The sequence below is a fragment of the Hypanus sabinus genome, chromosome 11, assembly GCF_030144855.1.
Source record: "Hypanus sabinus isolate sHypSab1 chromosome 11, sHypSab1.hap1, whole genome shotgun sequence".
In the NCBI taxonomy this organism is placed as follows: Eukaryota; Metazoa; Chordata; class Chondrichthyes; order Myliobatiformes; family Dasyatidae; genus Hypanus; species Hypanus sabinus.
The window spans coordinates 95,580,897-95,600,008 of record NC_082716.1 but is presented as its reverse complement, the minus strand read 5'-3'; the positions used below and the strand labels follow the sequence as shown (position 1 = coordinate 95,600,008).

General features: G+C 40.5%; 1 protein-coding gene across 5 annotated transcripts in view; it reads right to left on the bottom strand.

Annotated features, from left to right (window-relative positions):
* Positions 1 to 19,112, bottom strand: part of cep350 (centrosomal protein 350) — a 274,904-nt gene that overhangs the window by 211,707 nt on the left and 44,085 nt on the right. For all 5 annotated transcript variants that reach the window (XM_059984922.1, XM_059984923.1, XM_059984924.1 and 2 more), the window contains exons 4-7: positions 14,817 to 14,931; positions 8,077 to 8,248; positions 3,755 to 4,377; positions 1,622 to 1,735 (exon numbers count right to left, since the gene is read on the bottom strand). In XM_059984922.1, coding sequence (XP_059840905.1) covers positions 1,622 to 1,735; positions 3,755 to 4,377; positions 8,077 to 8,248; positions 14,817 to 14,931 — 1,024 coding nt within the window. The remainder of the gene's footprint in view (positions 1 to 1,621; positions 1,736 to 3,754; positions 4,378 to 8,076; positions 8,249 to 14,816; positions 14,932 to 19,112) is intronic.

The following is a 19,112-nucleotide window of genomic DNA, read 5'->3' as shown; positions in this document are numbered from 1 at the left end:
TCCTTACACTTCTCAGCATTGAGGATTACATCAATTCTGATTTTGACCAGATCACCAACTCCATTTGCAGGAATGCAGCACCAAACCTTCAGGAAACTTCCTCTGTGCTTCACTGTTTGTTACATGGACGAATGTCTGCAGCCCTCTCCAGATGTTCTATGGACAAACTGCCTCCTATTTGAGCCAAAAAATTCAAATTTTGACTTGTCAATCCAGAACACTTGTTTCCATTGTTCAGCACCTCAGTCCTTGAATTTTTTTTTGAGCCTCTTGACTTTGTTTCCACTTCAGAGGAATGGGTTTTTGGTGGCAACTCTTCCATGAAGACCTCTTCTGACAAGACTGCTCCAAATTGTAGAAGGCTGTATTTCAGTCCAGTGGTTTCCATGAGTTCAGAGCTGATGGCAGTGCTGGACTTGTGATTTAGAAGGGACAGTTTGATGCAGCTTTCATCTGTACTCAAGCTTATATTTGAAAAGTAGTCTATTACCTAACATATTACTTTCTTTAAAGAAATACAAAAAAATCATCTGTAACATTTAATTTTTTGGGAAAATGAATGTTTGGAAATATATAAAGGGTTCCTTTCTACTGACACACTAATACAGAGGATAAAAATAAATATCTAGAATAACTTATATAAAAATCTAAGGTGCCTAACACTATTTCATAGTACTATGTATACTTTGATAATAAATGTATTCTGAATCTTTGAATCTTGATCATTTAGAGAAGCAAAGATACTTGGAGAGATTTTGGGAAAATTTGGGGAATTTATAGCTCTGTCCACTGAATGCTTGCTCAACAAAAATGAACAGTTAAAATCAGTCCAGTTATCAGTATAAATATCTGAGATTTTGGGGTGAAGATTTCAGAGAAAGGAATGAGGTGAGTACAATGAGAGATGAAGCAATTGAGGGGCTTGAACTAAAGTGTGAAAACTTCAACAAGAAAACACTGCTCAAATCAGGAACTAAAGTAATTTAGGCAAGCATAGAATGATGGAAGAGAGCCTCAAAACAGAAGAATGCTAACATACACACAAAAAATTCTGCAGATGCAAGAAATCTAAAACAACACACGAAAATGCTGGAGGAGCTCAGTGGGTCAGGCAGCATCTATGGAAATTAATAAACAGTTGATGTTCAGGGTCGAGACCTTTCTTCAGGACTGGAAAGGATGTGGGAAGATGCCAGAACATTGTATTTTCTTAAAAAAGTAACAGATAATAGACTACTTTTTAAATAATAAAAAGTGCAGAAGAGATACATCAATTAACCATTTCATTAAAAAGCTATAATATTAGATTCAAGTCCAAAACACAAGTTAATCATCAGAACATGTCTTTCACCACAGTTCATCTTCAAAATAAGGGGAGATTACTTCACATCAAAGAGTACTTTTCGACAGAGGAAGCTGAAAATCTAGAATCGTATCCAAAGGCTGTGCATGCTGCAGTTGGTAAGTTTGATTTTCCTTGGGTACAGATAATAAAGAATATAATATAATGAATAGAGATGCAAAGCCACCAGGATCTTAAAAATAGTGGATCAGAGTCAAGAGGGGAAAAAAACAGTTCCCTCACATACTGCAATATTCCTAATCTGAGAAGGTTTCTTACCTGCCAACTGGAACGTGAAGTCCCGGTATAGATCCTTGCTAATATTGTGTATTTCATCTTCACACCAAACTTTGCCATCAGGAGTCCGAACTTTGGTCTCTGTAGGATTGAAACCTGTAATGAAAGTAAAAGTTAAGATATACTGAATATGAGACATTATCATTCTACAACAATAAAACTCATTCACAAGCCAGGCTTGGAACATCATAAAAAGCAAAGGAATCTGCAGATGCTGAAAATAAGTTAAAAGTGAAAGCACTAAAAATAGTCAGGTGAGATGGCATCTGTGGAGAAAGGAATACTGATTAAATATATATCATAACCAAGAAAATAATTTAATTAAGATTAGACTGCAGATAAGGATATGCCTCTGATAAAATGCTGACCAAGTGAATCCAGGTGACAATGACTGACCACAGTGGTGTTGGATCACCACAATAGGTGACAATGGGTTACCATAAACCAGATGGGAGTTGCAAACAGATGGGCATGATTTACAAGAGGACAAAACAAAAACACTAGAACTCAGCCAGTCAAGCAGCATCTAGAGAAAATGAAACCAGTTCACATTTCTGCAGAATGCCCCTGACTGGCTTTAACTGGTTCCTCTTCCCATAGATATTATTTAAATGGATGTTATTGTTTCAGATTCCAGCTTCTGCAGTGTTATTTGTATATTGGAAAAAAACATTGAATGAACTGACAGATCTGGAACAGTTAATGGAAATATGAAATGCTGGGAATAGTTCAGGTGGAACCTGTGAGAGAAAATTGAGTTAATGTTACAGATTAATAACCAGCTACTACTAAAAAATGATTTATCTGATGAAAGGCACTTTTTACTAATTATATTCCCCATTATCATGGAATCATTACTCATTTGCAGTTGATCAATGCAAAGCTCTCGCTTACTCAGCCAGTATTACAACTACATTAACATACTTTAAAAATAATCCATATAATCATTATAACTTTTTCTTTTACTGACAATAAAGTAAGGACATCACATTTAGACTTCAAAATTAAAACACTACTACCACCCAGGTTAAGTCTATATGTCACAAAAGTCAGCTAAATGTTGCATCAGTTTTACAAAAATGGTCCCTCAGATGCTGGGGTAATTAGGGTAAACATTAATTTGCTATTACTTCAATAAACTTGTTTCCCTTTCCAGTTTTTGCTTACTAAAAGTTAGCATTTTCTTGAAACTCAAGTTTCAAACATCAGTGTGATTAAATCTCATTACTTTTTACAGTTACCCTAAATTAGTTACAGGTACAAAATCACATTTGTACTCCAATTTGGCAAATATACTATGATAGCAGAATGCAAATTGATACACATCATTGCCAATGCATGGCAAAGATTCTGCTGAGAGGAAGTTACAGAATTTACTGCTGACACCTGTGGCTTAGTGGCGCTCAAGTTAGAGAAAAGCAGGTTCCAATCCAAATTAAGAGAATTTCACATATTCGGCGATCATTTGGACAATCCAGTCCATGCTGGTTTTTAAAATGCATCCAAAATATCCATCTTCTTCAGATACCCACCTACACAAGGGACAAGTTAGTTATCGATTAACATACTAACTTGCACATCTACATATGTGGGAGAAAATTGAAGATTACTAAGGGAAACTCACAGTTACAGGGACAAAATGAAAACACATTGATAGCATTCTAGATGAAGACTGAATGCAGGTTGATAGAATGCTAAATACCACACCAAAATATTGGCTCTGCCATTATTCAACGAACTTCCACAGAAGTATAAAGGCACAAATTTCTCTCATGAAGGCATCATCTTATAAAGAAGAGGTTATCTGCTACTCTCTCAAGTGGTGCAAAATATTCCATTACTCTAAGAGTGAGTAGGTTCTCTTGTAACTTGGGCAATATTTATCCCTCAACAAAAATCCCTACTTTTGCCATTCAGAATCATAATACTGTTTGAGAGAGATCGCAACTTGGCTATCACAGTACAAAAATGATTACTTTGCAAATTCACATCAACAGGATCCAGGAGGCCAAAGCTGTCTTCTTCATATACGTACACAAGGTTTTCTTGTATCCTACCACAACCATGAAACAAAAAGAGATATGAATATAAACTGTGTAGGAATGTCAGTCATACCTTTGTATGATGGAGCAGGTGGTGCCAGAGCAACCTTTCTAACTTTGGTGGTAGGAACTGCAGTACCTACACTAGGCACAACAGGGAATTCATAGAGGTTTAGCTGCCGGTCCCTTTCAACTGGCTCCTCTGAATGTTCTCGTTGCTTTCTAATTCGCTCCTTCAGTTTCTCAAGTTTGTCATCATGTTGCTTCCTGCGCATGATCTCTAGTCTCTGCATCACCGAGTCAGAAGTGGAACTCGGGGAGGACAGCTGAGAATGCTCAGATGGCCGTTCACTCTTTGCATCCACATCATTACTCAGTGCCTTAGTGTGGAAGCCTTTGATGCCTTCACCCTTTTGTCCTAGTGTATCTCGGCTCAAAGTTTTATAAAGTGCAGAATTGTGCAGGGCATCAAGTGCTAATTGGTCATTGAGAAATTTCACCACAGTTTCATCCACTGCAGTTGATTGCGTGCTGTCATTATCCAAACTGTGGTAACTCCGGTTGTCTCGTTCATATATCATGTGATGACTTTCACTCTCTTTCCCTTGGGATTCATTCGAGGTCAAATTGGAAAGGAGGTGCTGAGCTTCCAGTTGGCTAGCAGTCAGACAGGGTTGAATAGTGCCATCTAATTCCCTGGTAACATGAAACAGATTAAAGTAATTGATCTTTTGCGGTACTTTTTACATAATGCAGAAAAGATTACGTAAATCGTTTTGGAGAAGCACTGATACTTAACAAGTAAAACAGTATTTGACCACTATCTTCATTGTTGGAAAGCACATGGATATTCAGAAAAGTGCAAAATATTTTTAGAGATACAACACAAGAACAGGCCCTTCTGACCCATAAGCCCACAGCACCCAATTGCACCTGTGACCAATTAACCTCCACAAGATTTAGAGTAACAAATTTATAGAGATCGCAGACTGTAGCAAAAAACATAAGATTGTGATAGTAGGTGACAGTAACTTTCCACATATTGACCGGGACACTCATCCTGTAAAAGAGCTGGACAGGGAAGTTTCTTTAATCAGTACATAGAAGTCCCAATGAGAAAGAGTGCAATACAAGTTCTTCTATTAGACAATGAGACAGGACAGCTGACAGAAGTTTGTGTAGAGGAACACTTTGCATTTAGTGATCACAGTGCCATTAGCTTCCAAGTAATTATGGGAAAGGATAGGTGTGGTTCTCAGGTTGAGATTCTAAATTGGACAAAGGCCAATTTTGATGGTATCAGAATGCATCTGGCAAGTGTAGATTGGGACAGGTTGCTTTCTGGCAAAGGTGTACTTGGTAGGTGGAAGGCCTTCAAAAGTGAAATTTTGAAAGAGTTTGTACGTTCCTGTCAGACTAAAAGGCAAAAGGTAACATGCTTAGGAAACCTTAGTTTTCAAGAGATATTAAGGCCCTGATTATGAAGAAGGATGTGCATAGCAGGTAGGAACAAATGAAATACTTATGGAGTACAAGAAATGAAAGAGAACACTTAAGAAAAATAAAAATCAGGAGGTCTAAAAGAAGGCATGAGATTGCTGCAGCAGACCAGGTGAAGGAGAATCCAAGGGCTTCTACAGATACATTAAGAGCAAAAGAATAGCAAGAGGCAAAATTGGTTCTCTGGAAGATCAGGATAGTAATCTATGCATGGAACTGAAAGAGATGGAGGAGATCTTAAATGGATTTTTTTGCATCTGTACTTACTTGGGAGACAGACAAAGGGTCTATAGAAGACAGAAAAAGCAGCAGCAAGGTCATGAACCCAATACAAATAATAAGAGGAAGTGTTGGTTGTCTTGAATCAATTTAGGATGGATAAATCCCTAGGGCCTGGCAAGGTGTTTCCTCAGACCCTGTAGAAAGTTAGTGCAGAAATCGCAAGGGCCCCAACAAAAATATTTAAAACCTCCTTGGCTATGAGTGAGGTGCCAGAGGATTGAAGGATAGCTGACATTGTTGAATTGTCCAAGAATAAACCAGGAATTATAGACCAGTGAGCCTGACATCAGTAGCAGGAAAGTTACTGGAAAGGTATATGTAGGGATAGATTAGGGATATTCAAAATGGCTTTGTGAGGGGTAGGTTGTGTCTAACTAATCTTAAGGAGTTTTTAGACGAAGTTGCCAGGAGAGTTGATGAAGGCAAGATAGTGGACGTTGTCCACATGGTCCTCAGCAAGCGTTTGACAATGTCCTGCAAAGGAGGTTGGTCAAGAAGGTTCAGTCACCTGGCATTCAAGATGACATAGTAAACTGGATTAGACATTGGCTTTGTGGGAGAAGACAAAGAGTGGGAGTAGATGATTACTTATCAGCCTGAAGGCCTGTGACTAGTGGTGTACCAGAGAGATTGGTGCAGGATCCATTGTTGTTTGTTATCTATATCAACGATCTTGATGATAATGTGGTAAGATGGATCAGCAAATTTGCCGATGACGCCAAGACTGGGGGTGTCGTGGACAGCAAGGAAGGCTATCAAAGCTTGCAGTGGGATCTGTAGCAGCTGTAAAGTGTGCTGAAAAATGACAGATGCAGTTTAATGCAGGCAAGTGTAACATGGTACACATTGGGAGGAACAACCAATGTAGGTCTTACACAGTGAGCGGTAGAGCACTGAGCAGTGTAATAGAACAGAGGGATCTGGGAATACAGATCCATAATTCCTAGAAAGTGACATTCACAGGTAGATAGGGTTATTAAGAATGCTTTTGATACACTGGCCCTCAAAGATCAATGCACTGAGTACAGGAGTTGAGATATTATGTTGAAGTTGTACAAAATGTTGGTGAGGCATAATTTAGAGTATTGTGTGCAGTTTTGGTCATCACCTATAGGAAAGATGTAAATAAGACTGAAAGAATGCAAAGAAAATTTACAAGGATGCTGCCTATAATTTATTCCCTTCAATTTTTAAAAGATTGAGCGGAGATTTGCTAACAGGCATACACTTGATTGAGGAATTTAATTGAGGGGAGATTTGATAGAAGATTATGGTCTGAATGCAGGCAGATTAATGGTTTAGCATAGACTAGATGGTCTAAAAGCCTGTTTCTGTGCTGCAGTGTTCTACTAACTTAAACTTCTTTGGAATGTGAGGCAAACCTGAAGCAGCCAGGGAAATGTACAGGGTCACAGGGAGACCCTTCTTACAGACAACAGTGGAAATGAAGCCAAGTTGGCGGTGCTATGATGTTATTATGCTGCTATGCTACCTTGCTAAATAAATTAATGAAATTAATGAAATGACAAAGACTTGATAGAAGAGGGAAAAATCCGTAGAAACAATAATCTTCCTATGCAAATTAATACTTTAGTCCGACATTGCAGCATTCAGGCAGACATTGTAAGTATGAAATTTCTGGAAAATGTATTACAGAGTTGTAAAATCAATTCACTTGACTCTGAAGGAAACTCTCATATGTCCGTTCCCCAACTTTTCTGTATCGCCTTTAATAATGTCTTTTTTCAAATAGTTATCTAATTGTTTTTCAAAGAGTGGTTAGAGATGCTGCTGCCATTGTTACAGGTACATACACCAGCCGGTCGCGTATGCGTTACATATGCTCATATCATTCTGAAGATGCGCAGTAGAACGCATCTTAACAAGCTAAGTCACTGCACGGTACAGAAAACACACTGCAGCCTACAGGAAGGCTCTACAACCTTTCTACCTGTTGCAGAAAGAAAATGTTCTTGCTTTATCACCTTTGCTTCTGTAGATGATTAATTCAGGTTAAATTTGTTCAACACTGAAGTCAAGCAGTGAAAATAGTCCTCCCCAACTGATGTCGTCAAAACCCTGTGTAGTTCTAAGCAACAAAGGCCTGAGGTTCAACAGTCTTTCCCCACAACCTTAGACCTATTTTGTTGGTATTATCTGAAGGATTATTCACACCAACCTCAAAAACCTCAACAATCTAGCATTCCCAAACTCACCGTTGGGAATTTGAACTGCAGATTCAAAGATATGTAAATGTTTTTGTAATTAATGCCAGAGCATGAAATGTTGATCCATCAAATATATTGAACCTCAGCATTACCATTTTATACAGCAACAATTTCCCAAAATTTGGAGAATGAGAGCCAAAGGTTAGATGTAAAAATAAAACAGGTTTAAGTGGCCTAGTATAACTAGTGGTACAATCATCTCTTTTTCATACTTGAATCATTTTGATGCCCATTCTTGGAATGAAATACAATATGCAAACTCATCATTGTGTATTCATCAACAGTAATGATGATATTGCATTGACTTCCCAATCTACTAAGGGACAAGTTCATAAAAACAGTTCCTATTGTCGTCAGTTAGTTTCTCATATCTATAAGGACATACCTATATGATGATAAAGCATCTCTCAATTCTACTTGACTGCTCTTCTTAATGTTGTTTTCCAGGGTAGTAGATCTCAAGGGGCTCCGGGAAATTTTGCCCTTTCGTGATTTGCTACAAATGTTGGACTTGCCAGCTGAAGCATTGCCCACAGTATCCTCCACATACCTTCCATCTGATAGGGATAAAACAAAGAGGCATTAAAAACTGCATACACCTTTACTCCTCTCAAGCCATTACTGGACAGACAGCATTTGTATTTTCACTTAACTGCAATTTTCATATGCAAGTAAGAATACACAAATCAAAGTTTTGGGGCATTTTGCTAAATTCAAATACAAACTACAGTCCATGAATCTCATACATTAAGGCAAAAACAGTTAAACCCCACCTGGGAGGTCATAGAAAAGCATTAGAGATGGCTAGGATCAAGGTCATGAAGGATTTTAAAACTGCGAAGTTGCAAGTACCCCAGGTTCCTAAGCATTATGGCGAAGGTTCATTTGGGCCCGTTTTAAGACCATTTCAATTTAAGTCAGTGGCAAAAGGATTTTGGAGGAAACAGAGTTACTTATGGAAAGCTATTGAATGGAGGATTTGACATCTTGGAAGATATTGAATGGAGGATTTGACATCTTGGAAGATGAATTTGCACACCTTCCATCAAAATTCTACATATAGCAAAACAGCAATGGCAAAATGATTAACAGATAATTCACACAAACATACTGACACAAACTATTTGCAGAAACATGTCCTATCAAAACAATTATCACATGAACCACAACAAGTCAGACTGTAATTATAACAAGTTAAAAGCTTTGCTAATATTTCATTTTAAACCAAACACCACATACATTTTCAGTTTACTGGAAGGGAAAAGGGCTTTAGAGATGCACTCTGCTATATACATGATGCAGTTCAGTGAATTTTACGTTCAAGAGTTGGGTCTATAACCGGAATTTGTATTATACAAGTTATACAAGTTGCTCCATGACTGGTTTCTGACACTTGGATCACCCCGTGGTAAGAAAAATGGGCTTGTGCTTCTTTCTACATTAAGCTTACTAAAGCCTTGCAAATATTAAATCATTTACCCATGGCAACCATGAATACAAAATGTAAAATACAAAACCACAAACTAGCAATCTTTCACCATATTTGATTCAGATCCAGCAAAAATGTTATTCAAAAAGCTTCAGAGTTTCAAAACAATTTTCAAGTTTACCTCAACCACTACAAGGGCAAGCATTTGGAAATATATCATAAAAAATACTTTGGAAATATATCAACTTAAATGATAATCCCAATTCTGAATTCGTGTACATTAGTTTATTATTGCTTGGTGTCTACAATTACTCTTACAGATAGGTCATTTAGGTGACCAATTTCATGTCTCATGCCAGTGATAATAAACCTGATTCTGAATGACCAGAAGGCTGATGCAGCCTGATGGAGAAGATCCTGAGAGGCAGGACTTATGAACATTTGAAAAAGTATAATATGATTAGGAATAGTCAGCACAGCTTTGTCAAGGGCAGGTCACCTTACGAGCCTGACTGAATTTTTTGAGGATGTGACTAAACACATTGATGAAGGTAGAGCAGTAGATGTAGTGTATATGGATATCAGCAAGGCATTTGATAAGATACCCCATGCACGACTTATTGAGAAAGTACGGAGGCACAGGATCCAAGGGGAAAATGCTTTGTGGATCAAGAACTGGCTTGCCCATAGAAGGCAAAGAATGGTTGTAGACAGGTCATATTCTGCACGGAGGTCGATCACCAGTGGAGTGCCTGAGGAATTTGTACTGGGACCCATGATTTTTATAAATGACCTGGATGAGGACGTGTAGGGATGGGATAGGAAGTTTGCTGATGACACTAAGGTTGCAGGTGTTGTGGATAGTGTGGAGGGCTGTCAGAGGTTACAGCGGGACATTGATAGGATGCAAAACTGGGCTGAGAAGTGGCAGATGGAGTTCAACCCAGATAAGTGATGGAATATTCCCCAGGCTGCTCCACGAGGCAAGGGAAGAGATTGCTGTGCCTCTGGCTAGGATCTCAATGTCCTCGTTGTCCACGGGAATGGTACTGGAGGGTTAGAGGGAGGCAAATATTGTCCCTTTGTTCAAAAAAGGTAGTAGGGATAGTCCAGGTAATTATAGACCAGTGACCCTTCCGTCTGTGGTGGGAAAGCTGTTGGAAAACATTCTTAGAGATAGAATCTATGGGCATTTAGAGAATCATGGTCTGATCAGGAACAGTCAGCATGGCTTTGTGAAAGGCAGATCGTGTCTAACAAGCCTGATAGAGTTCTTTGAGGAGGTGACCAGGCATATAGATGAGGGTAGTGCAGTGGATGTGATCTACATGGATTTTAGTAAGGCACTTGACAAGGTACCACACGGTTGGCTTATTCAGAAAGTCAGAAGGCATGGGATCCAGGGAAGTTTGGCCAGGTGGATTCAGAATTGGCTTGCATGCAGAAAGCAGAGGGTCGTGGTGGAGGGAGTAGAATCAGATTGGAGGGTTGTGACTACTGGTGTCTCACAAGGATCGGTTCTGGGACCTCTACTTTTTGAGATTTTTATTAACGACCTGGATGTGGCGGTAGAAGGGTGGGTTGGCAAGTTTGCAGACGACACAAAGGTTATGCTGTGGATAGTGTAGAGGATTGTCGAAGATTGCAGAGAAACACTTATAGGTTGCAGAAGTGGGCTGAGAAGTGGCAGATGGAGTTCAACCCAGAGAAGTGTGAGGTGGTATACTTTGAAAGGACAAACTCCAAGGCTGAGTACAAAGTAAATGGCAGGACACTTGGAAGTGTGGAGGAACAGAGGGATCTGGGGGTACATATCCACAGATCCCTGAAAGTTGCCTCACAGGTAGATAGGGTAGTTAAGAAAGCTTATGGAGTGTTAGCTTTCATAAATTGAGGGATAGAGTTTAAGATTTGCGGGGTAATGATGCAGCTTTATAAAACTCTGGTTAGGCCACACTTGGAGTACTGTGTCCAGTTCTGGTCGCCTCACGACACGAAGGATGTGGAAGCATTGGAAAGGGTACAGAGGAGTTTTACCAGGATGCTGCCTGGTTTAGAGAGTATGGATTATGATCAGAGATTAAGGGAGTTAGGGTTTTACTCTCTGGAGAGGATGAGAGGAGACATGATAGAGGTATACAAGATATTAAGAGGAATAGACAGAGTGGACAGCCAGTGCCTCTTCCCCAGGGCACCAATGCTCAATACAAGAGGGCATGGCTTTAAGGTAAGGGGTGGAAAGTTCAAGGGGTATATCAGAGGAAGGTTTTTTACTCAGAGAGTGGTCGGAGCGTGGAATGCACTGCCTGAGTCAGTGGTGGAGGCAGATATACGAGTGAAATTTAAGAGACTACTAGACAGGTATATGGAGGAATTTAAGGTTTGGGGGCTATATGGGAGGCAGGGTTTAAGGGTTGGCACAACATTGTGGGCTGAAGGGCCTGTACTGTGCTGTACTGTTCTATGTTCTAAGTGTGAAGTGGTTCATTTTGATAGGTCAAATATGATGGCAGAATATAGTATGAACGGTAAGACTCTTGGCAGTGTGAAGGATCAGAGGGATCTTGGGGTCTGAGTCCATAAGGCACTCAAAGTAGCTGCGCAGATCAAGTCAAGTCACTTTTACTGTCATTTCGACCATAACTGCTGGTACAGTACGCAGTAAAAACAAGACAATGTTTTTCAGGGCCATGGTGCTACATGAAACAGTATAAAAACTACACTGAACTACATAAAAACAACATTTGGAAAAAAAACACTAGACTACAAACCTACCCAGGACTGCATAAAGTGCACAAAACAGTGCAGGTATTACAATAGGCACAGTAGAGGGCAGTAAGTTGATGTCAGTCCAGGCTCTGGGTATTGAGGAGTCTGATGGCTTGGGGGTAAAAACTCCTCCATAGTGTAGTTGTAAGAGCCCGATTGCTTCGGTGCCTTTTCCCAGATGACAGGAGGGAGAAGAGTTTGTATGAGGGATGCATGGGGTCCTTCCTAATGCTGTTTGCTTTGCCAGTGCAGCTTGTAGTGTATATGCCTGTAAAGGCGGGAAGAAAGACCCCGATGATCATCTCAGCTGACCTCACTATCCGCTGCAGGGTTTTGCGATCCGAGACGGTGCAACTTCCAATCCAGGTAATGACGCAGCTGCTCAGGATGCTCTCAATACAACCTCTTGTAGAATGTGATGAGGATGGACTTTCCTCAGCCTCCACAGAAAGTAGAGACGCTGCTGGGCTTTCTTTGCTATGGAGCTGGTGTTGAGGGACCAGTAAGATTCTCCGCAAGGTGAACACCAAGAAATTTTGTGCTCTTAACGATCTCTACTGAGGGGCCGTCCTGAAGTCAACATCCATATCTGAATGTGAACAAACCAAAAGATATGGTTGTTGACTTCAGGACGGCACGAAGCAACCACTCTCCGCTGAACATCGACGGCCCCTCTGCATCAGTCCATTAGCCGCTGCACCTCCTCTCTGTATGCTGACTCTTCATTCTTGCTGAGACCTGGGGGCCCCCATGCTCAGTGTGATGGTGTTGGAGATGCTGCTCCCAATCCAGACTGACTGGGGTCTCCCAGTCAGGAAGTCTCATATCCAGTTGCAGAGGGAGGTGTTCAGGCCCAGTAGGCTCAGCTTTCCAATCAGTTTTTGAGGACTGTTGAATGCTGAACTGAAGTCTATGAACAGCATTCTAATGTACATCTTTTTTGTCCAGGTGGGTTAGGGCCAGGTGGAGGGTGATGGCAAAGGTGTCGTCTGTTCAACGGTTGGGACAGTACGCGAACGGTTGGGAGTCCAGTGAGGGGGGCAGCAGGGCCTTGAGGTGCCTCATGACAAGCCTCTTGAAACACTTCATGATGATGGATGTGAGTACAATGGGACGGTACTCATTGAGGCAGGACACTGAAGATTTCCTTGGCATGGGGATGACAGTGGTGGCCTTAAAGCACATTGGACTGCTCAGAGAGATGTTGAAAATGTCAGTGAGAACATCTGTTAGATGGTCTGCACATCCTCTAAGCACTCTGCCAGGAATATTATCAGGTCCAGCAGCCTTCCGTGGGATGACCCTGCACAGGGTTCTCCTCATATCAGCTACAATGAGACACAGCACCTGGTCCTTTGGAGGGTTAAGAAGGCTTACGGTGTATTGGCCTTCATAAATCGTGGAATTGAATTTAGGAGTCAAGAGGTAATGTTGCAGCTATATAGGACCCTGGTCAGACCCCACTTGGGAGTACTGTGCTCAGTTTTGGTTGCCTCACTACAGGAAGGATGTGGAAGCCATAGAAAGGGTGCAGAGGAGATTTACAAGGATGTTTCCTGGATTGGGGAGCATGTCTTATGAGGATAGGTTGAGTGAACTCTGCCTTTTCTCCTTAGAGCGAAGGAGGATGACAGGTGACCTGATAGAGGTGTACAAGATGATGAGAGGCAGTGATCGTGTGGATTGTCACAGGCTTTTTCCCAGGGCTGAAATTGTTGCCACAAGAGGACACAGGTTTAAGGTGCTGGGGAGTAGGTACAGAAAAGATGTCAGGGGTGTTTTTTTTACTCAGAGAGTGGTGAGTGCGTGGAATGGGCCGCTGGCAAAGGTGGTGGAGGCAGATATGATAGGATTTTTTAAGAGACTTTTGGATAGGTACATGGAGTTTAGAAAAATAGAGGGTTATAGGTGAGCCTAGTAATTTCCAGGGTAGGGACATGTTCGGCACAACCTTGTGGGCCGAAGGGCCTGTATTGTGCTGTAGGTTTCTATTCTAGTCCATGCAAAGAACATTGGCTCAAGGTGGATATGAAATTTATGGGGAGAATCACAGGTGGAGTGGAGTCAGGATCATAACTGAAGATTCAATAGCTTCAATATGTTTCTTAAATTATTCTGAAATATTACAAAATAATATTACGTATAGTTCCACTGATTCAGCGGAACTGCAATAATCTGGTTAACCACTAGGATTTCTGAATAGTCAGAGAGAGAATTATTGGACTTTTATTATAACTGTTAAAGATTACAAGTCTACAAGACTTTTTTTCTTTAACCTCATGATCAATTTTAGTGTTTTCACTGAAGCAAACAGTTGGCCACGCATGATAAAATGGTTACCACTACTCTATACAGGTGTCCCCCGTTTTTCGAACATTCGCTTTACGACAGCTTGCTGTTACAAAAGACCTACATTAGTATCTGTTTTCGCTAACCAAAGAGGATTTTCACTTTTATGAAAAAAAGACACCCACTTTATACGTGTTTACCCTGAGAAAGACTGTGAAGCCTTGTGCAGGCAGTTGTTTGCGCATGCGTGTATGTACGTACGTATGCGTGTATGTGCCATTTTTTCCCCCAAAATTGATTTTGGCTCGCTGTCTTCCTGAGTTTGATAAGTGAAACTACACTGTACAAACAATATTTGTACTTTACATAGGGTGTAAATTTATCATATCATTCCTGCTTTTACTATATGTTGGTGTTATTTTAGGGTTTATGTGTTATTTGGTTTGATTTAGTAGGTTATTTTTTGGTTCTGGGAACGCTCAAAAATTTTTCCAACATAAATTAATGGTAATTGCTTCGATTTACGACATTTTGGTTTACAAACAGTTTCACAGGAACGCTCTACCTTCGGATAGTGGGGGAAACCTGTATACTACTAATAATACTGTTATTTTTCTCTGTGCTTTCTTTCCACTTACCTTTCCTACTGACTTTCCTGGAAGCACTTCCCAGGGACTTCTTGTTGTCCATCACAGTGTCTAAGACAGCAGTACTAGTAGGAACAGCTTCCAGCCTGTTCTCTATGTGTCGCAACTTCAGAAAAAAGTGAGAAATCAAAAGAAATCAATTACGATTGAACAGTATCATCTCACAGCAAAAGATGCTCAAACTCTTCACAGGTCTCTTTTTATTTACTATTTCCATGTAATTGTATTTTTGATGACCGTCTACAATTCATCAAGCCACTGTCACTAGAGGTTAAGTAGTTTATCTTCAAGCTTGGGCCATTATCTAGAATTAACTTACAAGGAGCAGATAAAAAATATCAAGGAAATGAAGCATGGGGTTACAGGAAGGTTTTTTTTGAGGAAGGTCAAAATGGGTGTCAAAGGTCAGTGACACAGAGTAATGTTTAACAAGTATGTTTGTGACCGGAAAACTTATCATAAGGTTTATCAACAGGTCTCTCACTGGTTGCAGCACTCATTTATGATTTAAGCAAAAATGATGGATGGATGGATGGATGAACCTGAGCTAGATGACAAGGAGGAAGTCTTCAGACTGGGGTAAGATATCAATGAACAGATCTGGTAGGCAGGAAATGCTAAACAGAATCGAACTCAGCTAAATCTGACATAAAGCATGTAGAAAGTCAGTGGAAAGCCAAGAGGTGTAAAAGAATAAATGGACCTTAGGTAATATTTATTCACAGCTCCTTAAAGGTTGCAAGGTATGCCAATAAGATGTATAAAAGACATTTCATAAGCATTCCTTTATTATTAGAAACACAGAGTACAGGCAAGGAAGTTAATCCAGAACTATATACATCAATAGTTGGACCCAAGAGTTTGTGTTCTCCACATTTCCAATCAGAACAGATGTCACTGCACGAAAAACTATGCAGAGGAGATTGAAGACACAGGAGACTGCAAATGCTGGAAGCTGGAGCAACACAAAAAGCACTGGAGGAACTCGGCTCTTCAGGCAGATAGACATTGCCAGGGCTGGAAAATAGTGCTAAGAGGAAAAACTAGATGTAATAGGATTGATTTCTTAGAACAAAGGCAACTAAAGGGGTCAGCATCTGCCAGACGATGCTGAGGATGTTCTATGAGGCTGTGGTGGCCAGTGCTATCATGTTTGCTGATGTGTGCTGAGGCAGCAGGCTGAGGGTAGCAGACACCAACAGAATCAACAAACTCATTCGTAAGGCCAGTGATGTTGTGGGGGTGGAACTGGACTCTCTGACGGTGGTGTCTGAAAAGAGGATGCTGTCCAAGTTGCATGCCATCTTGGACAATGTCTCCCATTCACTCCATGATGTACTGGTTAGGCACAGGAGTACATTCAGCCAGAGACTCATTCCACCGATATGTAACACTGACCATCATTCCTGCCTGTGGCCATCAAACTTTACAACTCCTCCCTCAGAGTGTCAGACACCCTGAGCCAATAGGCTGGTCCTGGACTAACTTCCACTTGGCATTATTTAATTATTATTATTTAATTATTTATGGTTTTATATTGCTATATTTCTACACTATTCTTGGTTGGTGCGACTGTAACGAAACCCAATTTCCCTCGGGATCAATACAGTAAGTCTATCTGTCTGTTAAATGAAGTATATAAAAGTATACTTCAGCAGAGCAGAAGGAAAATCACATTTGGTAACAGAGAGGTTAAAAGACTATGTAATTAAAAGAAGGACTGGTAAATGAGGGAGCATAATATTGTGACTAACTAGGGATCATGCTAATTAAAAGACTTCTTGTTTGAAGATCAATTAAGTTAGATGTAAGAGTTTGATGCGTGCTGAATGAGTGTACACTGTCATAGGGAGGTCTGATACAGAACGAGATAGTAAGGTCATAGCATCCATATCTGCTGCACAAAAAATGGACTGTCAGTTAGCTGAGTTAGTTGTTATACATCTTCAACTTCACTAACACATTGCTCCAATGATTTTAAGGGCATTTATTCTGCTAATATGTTGTTGTTGCAGGAAATACTTGATGTCAAAGTCCCAGTTGTAAATTTAGAACTGATACAGGAATGATCAAGCTAACATTGCTATTAAACCAGCAAATTTTCACATACAACTAATAAGTGAAAGTACTGTAAGTGAAGTAGGTGGAAACTCAAAAGTGGAAGACTTGGGGTCACTAGAAGTCCTGGGAGCATGAAAGAAGCTAATGTTGGAGATATACTACTTCACTTAAGACAATGCAATAAAACAAAAAAGGAAGTGTGGCAACACTTGAAGAACCATCATGAAAAAGCAGTGGATTCTGGGTGCAGTCAAATGCACTTATGTCCATCCAGCACAACTGTACAAGATATTAATTAAAATCGGCATCCAGATTTTTCAAAGTACACATGATCTCAGTGCCCAGGGTAATAAAAGGGAATGATGGGAATAAAGAATTAAATCACGCCATATACAATGACTATCTTCAGATTCTTGAAGACGCAGTCCAATATGAGATTTGACTCTCAAAGTGATGGGCTCAATGACAAGAGTTTTAATTGAGTTTAATTAAAGACATTGCTGATGTAAAAGAGGCACTGAAGAAATAAGATATGTTATAGCAAATGGTAATCTCCTGATTAGGAAGACAAAGACCAGTTGCAGAGGGAGATAAAGGCACCCAGGTTTTTAAAGTTTGTTTTACGGTAATGAGAAATGACAATGTTGAACACCAAATTGTAATTGGTAAACAGTAGACTGACTTTTGTATTGCTGTGGTCCAGGTGCTCAAAAGCTGAGAGGAGAATCCATGAGACTGCATCCACTGCAAACATGTTGTGACTGTAGGCAAAACTCAGCAAGTCCACTTCCTTGTTCAGGCAGAAGTTAATTCTAGCCATGACCAACCTCTCAAAGTACTTCATCATAGTAGATGTAAATGCTACCTGGTAAAAGTCATTGAGGCAGCTCACCTGGTCCTTCTTGGGTGTCAGAATGATTGATGCCTTGTTGAAGTAGCTTGGATCCCATGCTGACCTACAAGAAAGAGGTCACAGGTCGCCAGACTCTTTGAAGATATGCACAGGTGTAGTGATCTTCGTTTAAAGAGGTTAAAGGATCACTGCCATCATGCTGTTAGGTTTTCTCTTAGAGAAAGTAATGGCATATAAACTCTGCCACAGATGTTCTACATCCAATTGCGTCTCTAACTTCACACAAAATTGACTTTTCACACTCTCATGATGGCTGTAGCAAGACTTTATATTTTATTTAGAGATACATCACAGTAACAGGCTGCATCTCTAATCAGTACCAATTGACTTAATAACCTGTACATCTTTGGAATATAGGAGGAAATCAGAGCACCCAGAGGAAACCCATGTGATTACAGGGAGAACTCCTCAAAGACAGCAGCAGAATTGATGTTCAGTTGCTAGCGCTGTAATAGTTACGCTAAATGCAACCTACTGACAACTTCTTGTAAGATTTCTAGATCGTCATTCTTGAATGCTACAGGTCTAGCTCTCAGCATACTAAATATTCTGGTTCATCCAGGACTTCTAATTTGAGTATGTTCAGCATGTTCCTGAAGGCAGACATTTATTCATACAGACCTTGATGAAGTTGGTGGTGACAGTGGCATAGTCATTCAAATTCAAAACAGTCCTATAAGCTCTTCTCTACTTCCCTTGACCATAATTGTGGTCTTTAACATTGGTGCTGCAGTCCTTAGTCTTTGCCTATTTGTCTGAAGTAGGAGTCCAGCTAGGTCGGGGGTCGGCAACCCGTGGCTCTTTTATGTCTGTGCTGCGGCTCCCTGTTGCTTTGGGAAGTAATTGGTTGTGGCGACCCTTTTCCTGGCACATCCGAACCGACTCACAATTAGATAGCCTACGGGGGTTTGCGAGCACAGAGCTTTGGAGCCTCTGCGCCATGGGGGGCAGGTTGAGGGAGGCTTAAAAGTGAGGCTGAAGATTTCGAATAAAGTTTTTTCCTTCGACTGCAGTTACCGACTCCGTGTTGTAATTTTAGCGCTGCGTGTAGCACACCGCTACATGGTCAGTATTTAATTAAAATGTATTTTATGTTAGTTTGTTAGTTTTTGAAATGTAAATCTAAATTTGAAGATTATGGTGATCTTGTACAATCTAAATAAGACGTTGTGGCGACCCATTTCCTGACACATCCGAACCGGCTCACAATTAGCCAGCGTTCAGGCTAAGGGAGATAGTCTACGGGGGTTTGTGAGTACGTGTCTTTTGCAGCATCCGCGCCCATAGGGGGCGGGTTGAGGGAGGCTTAAAAG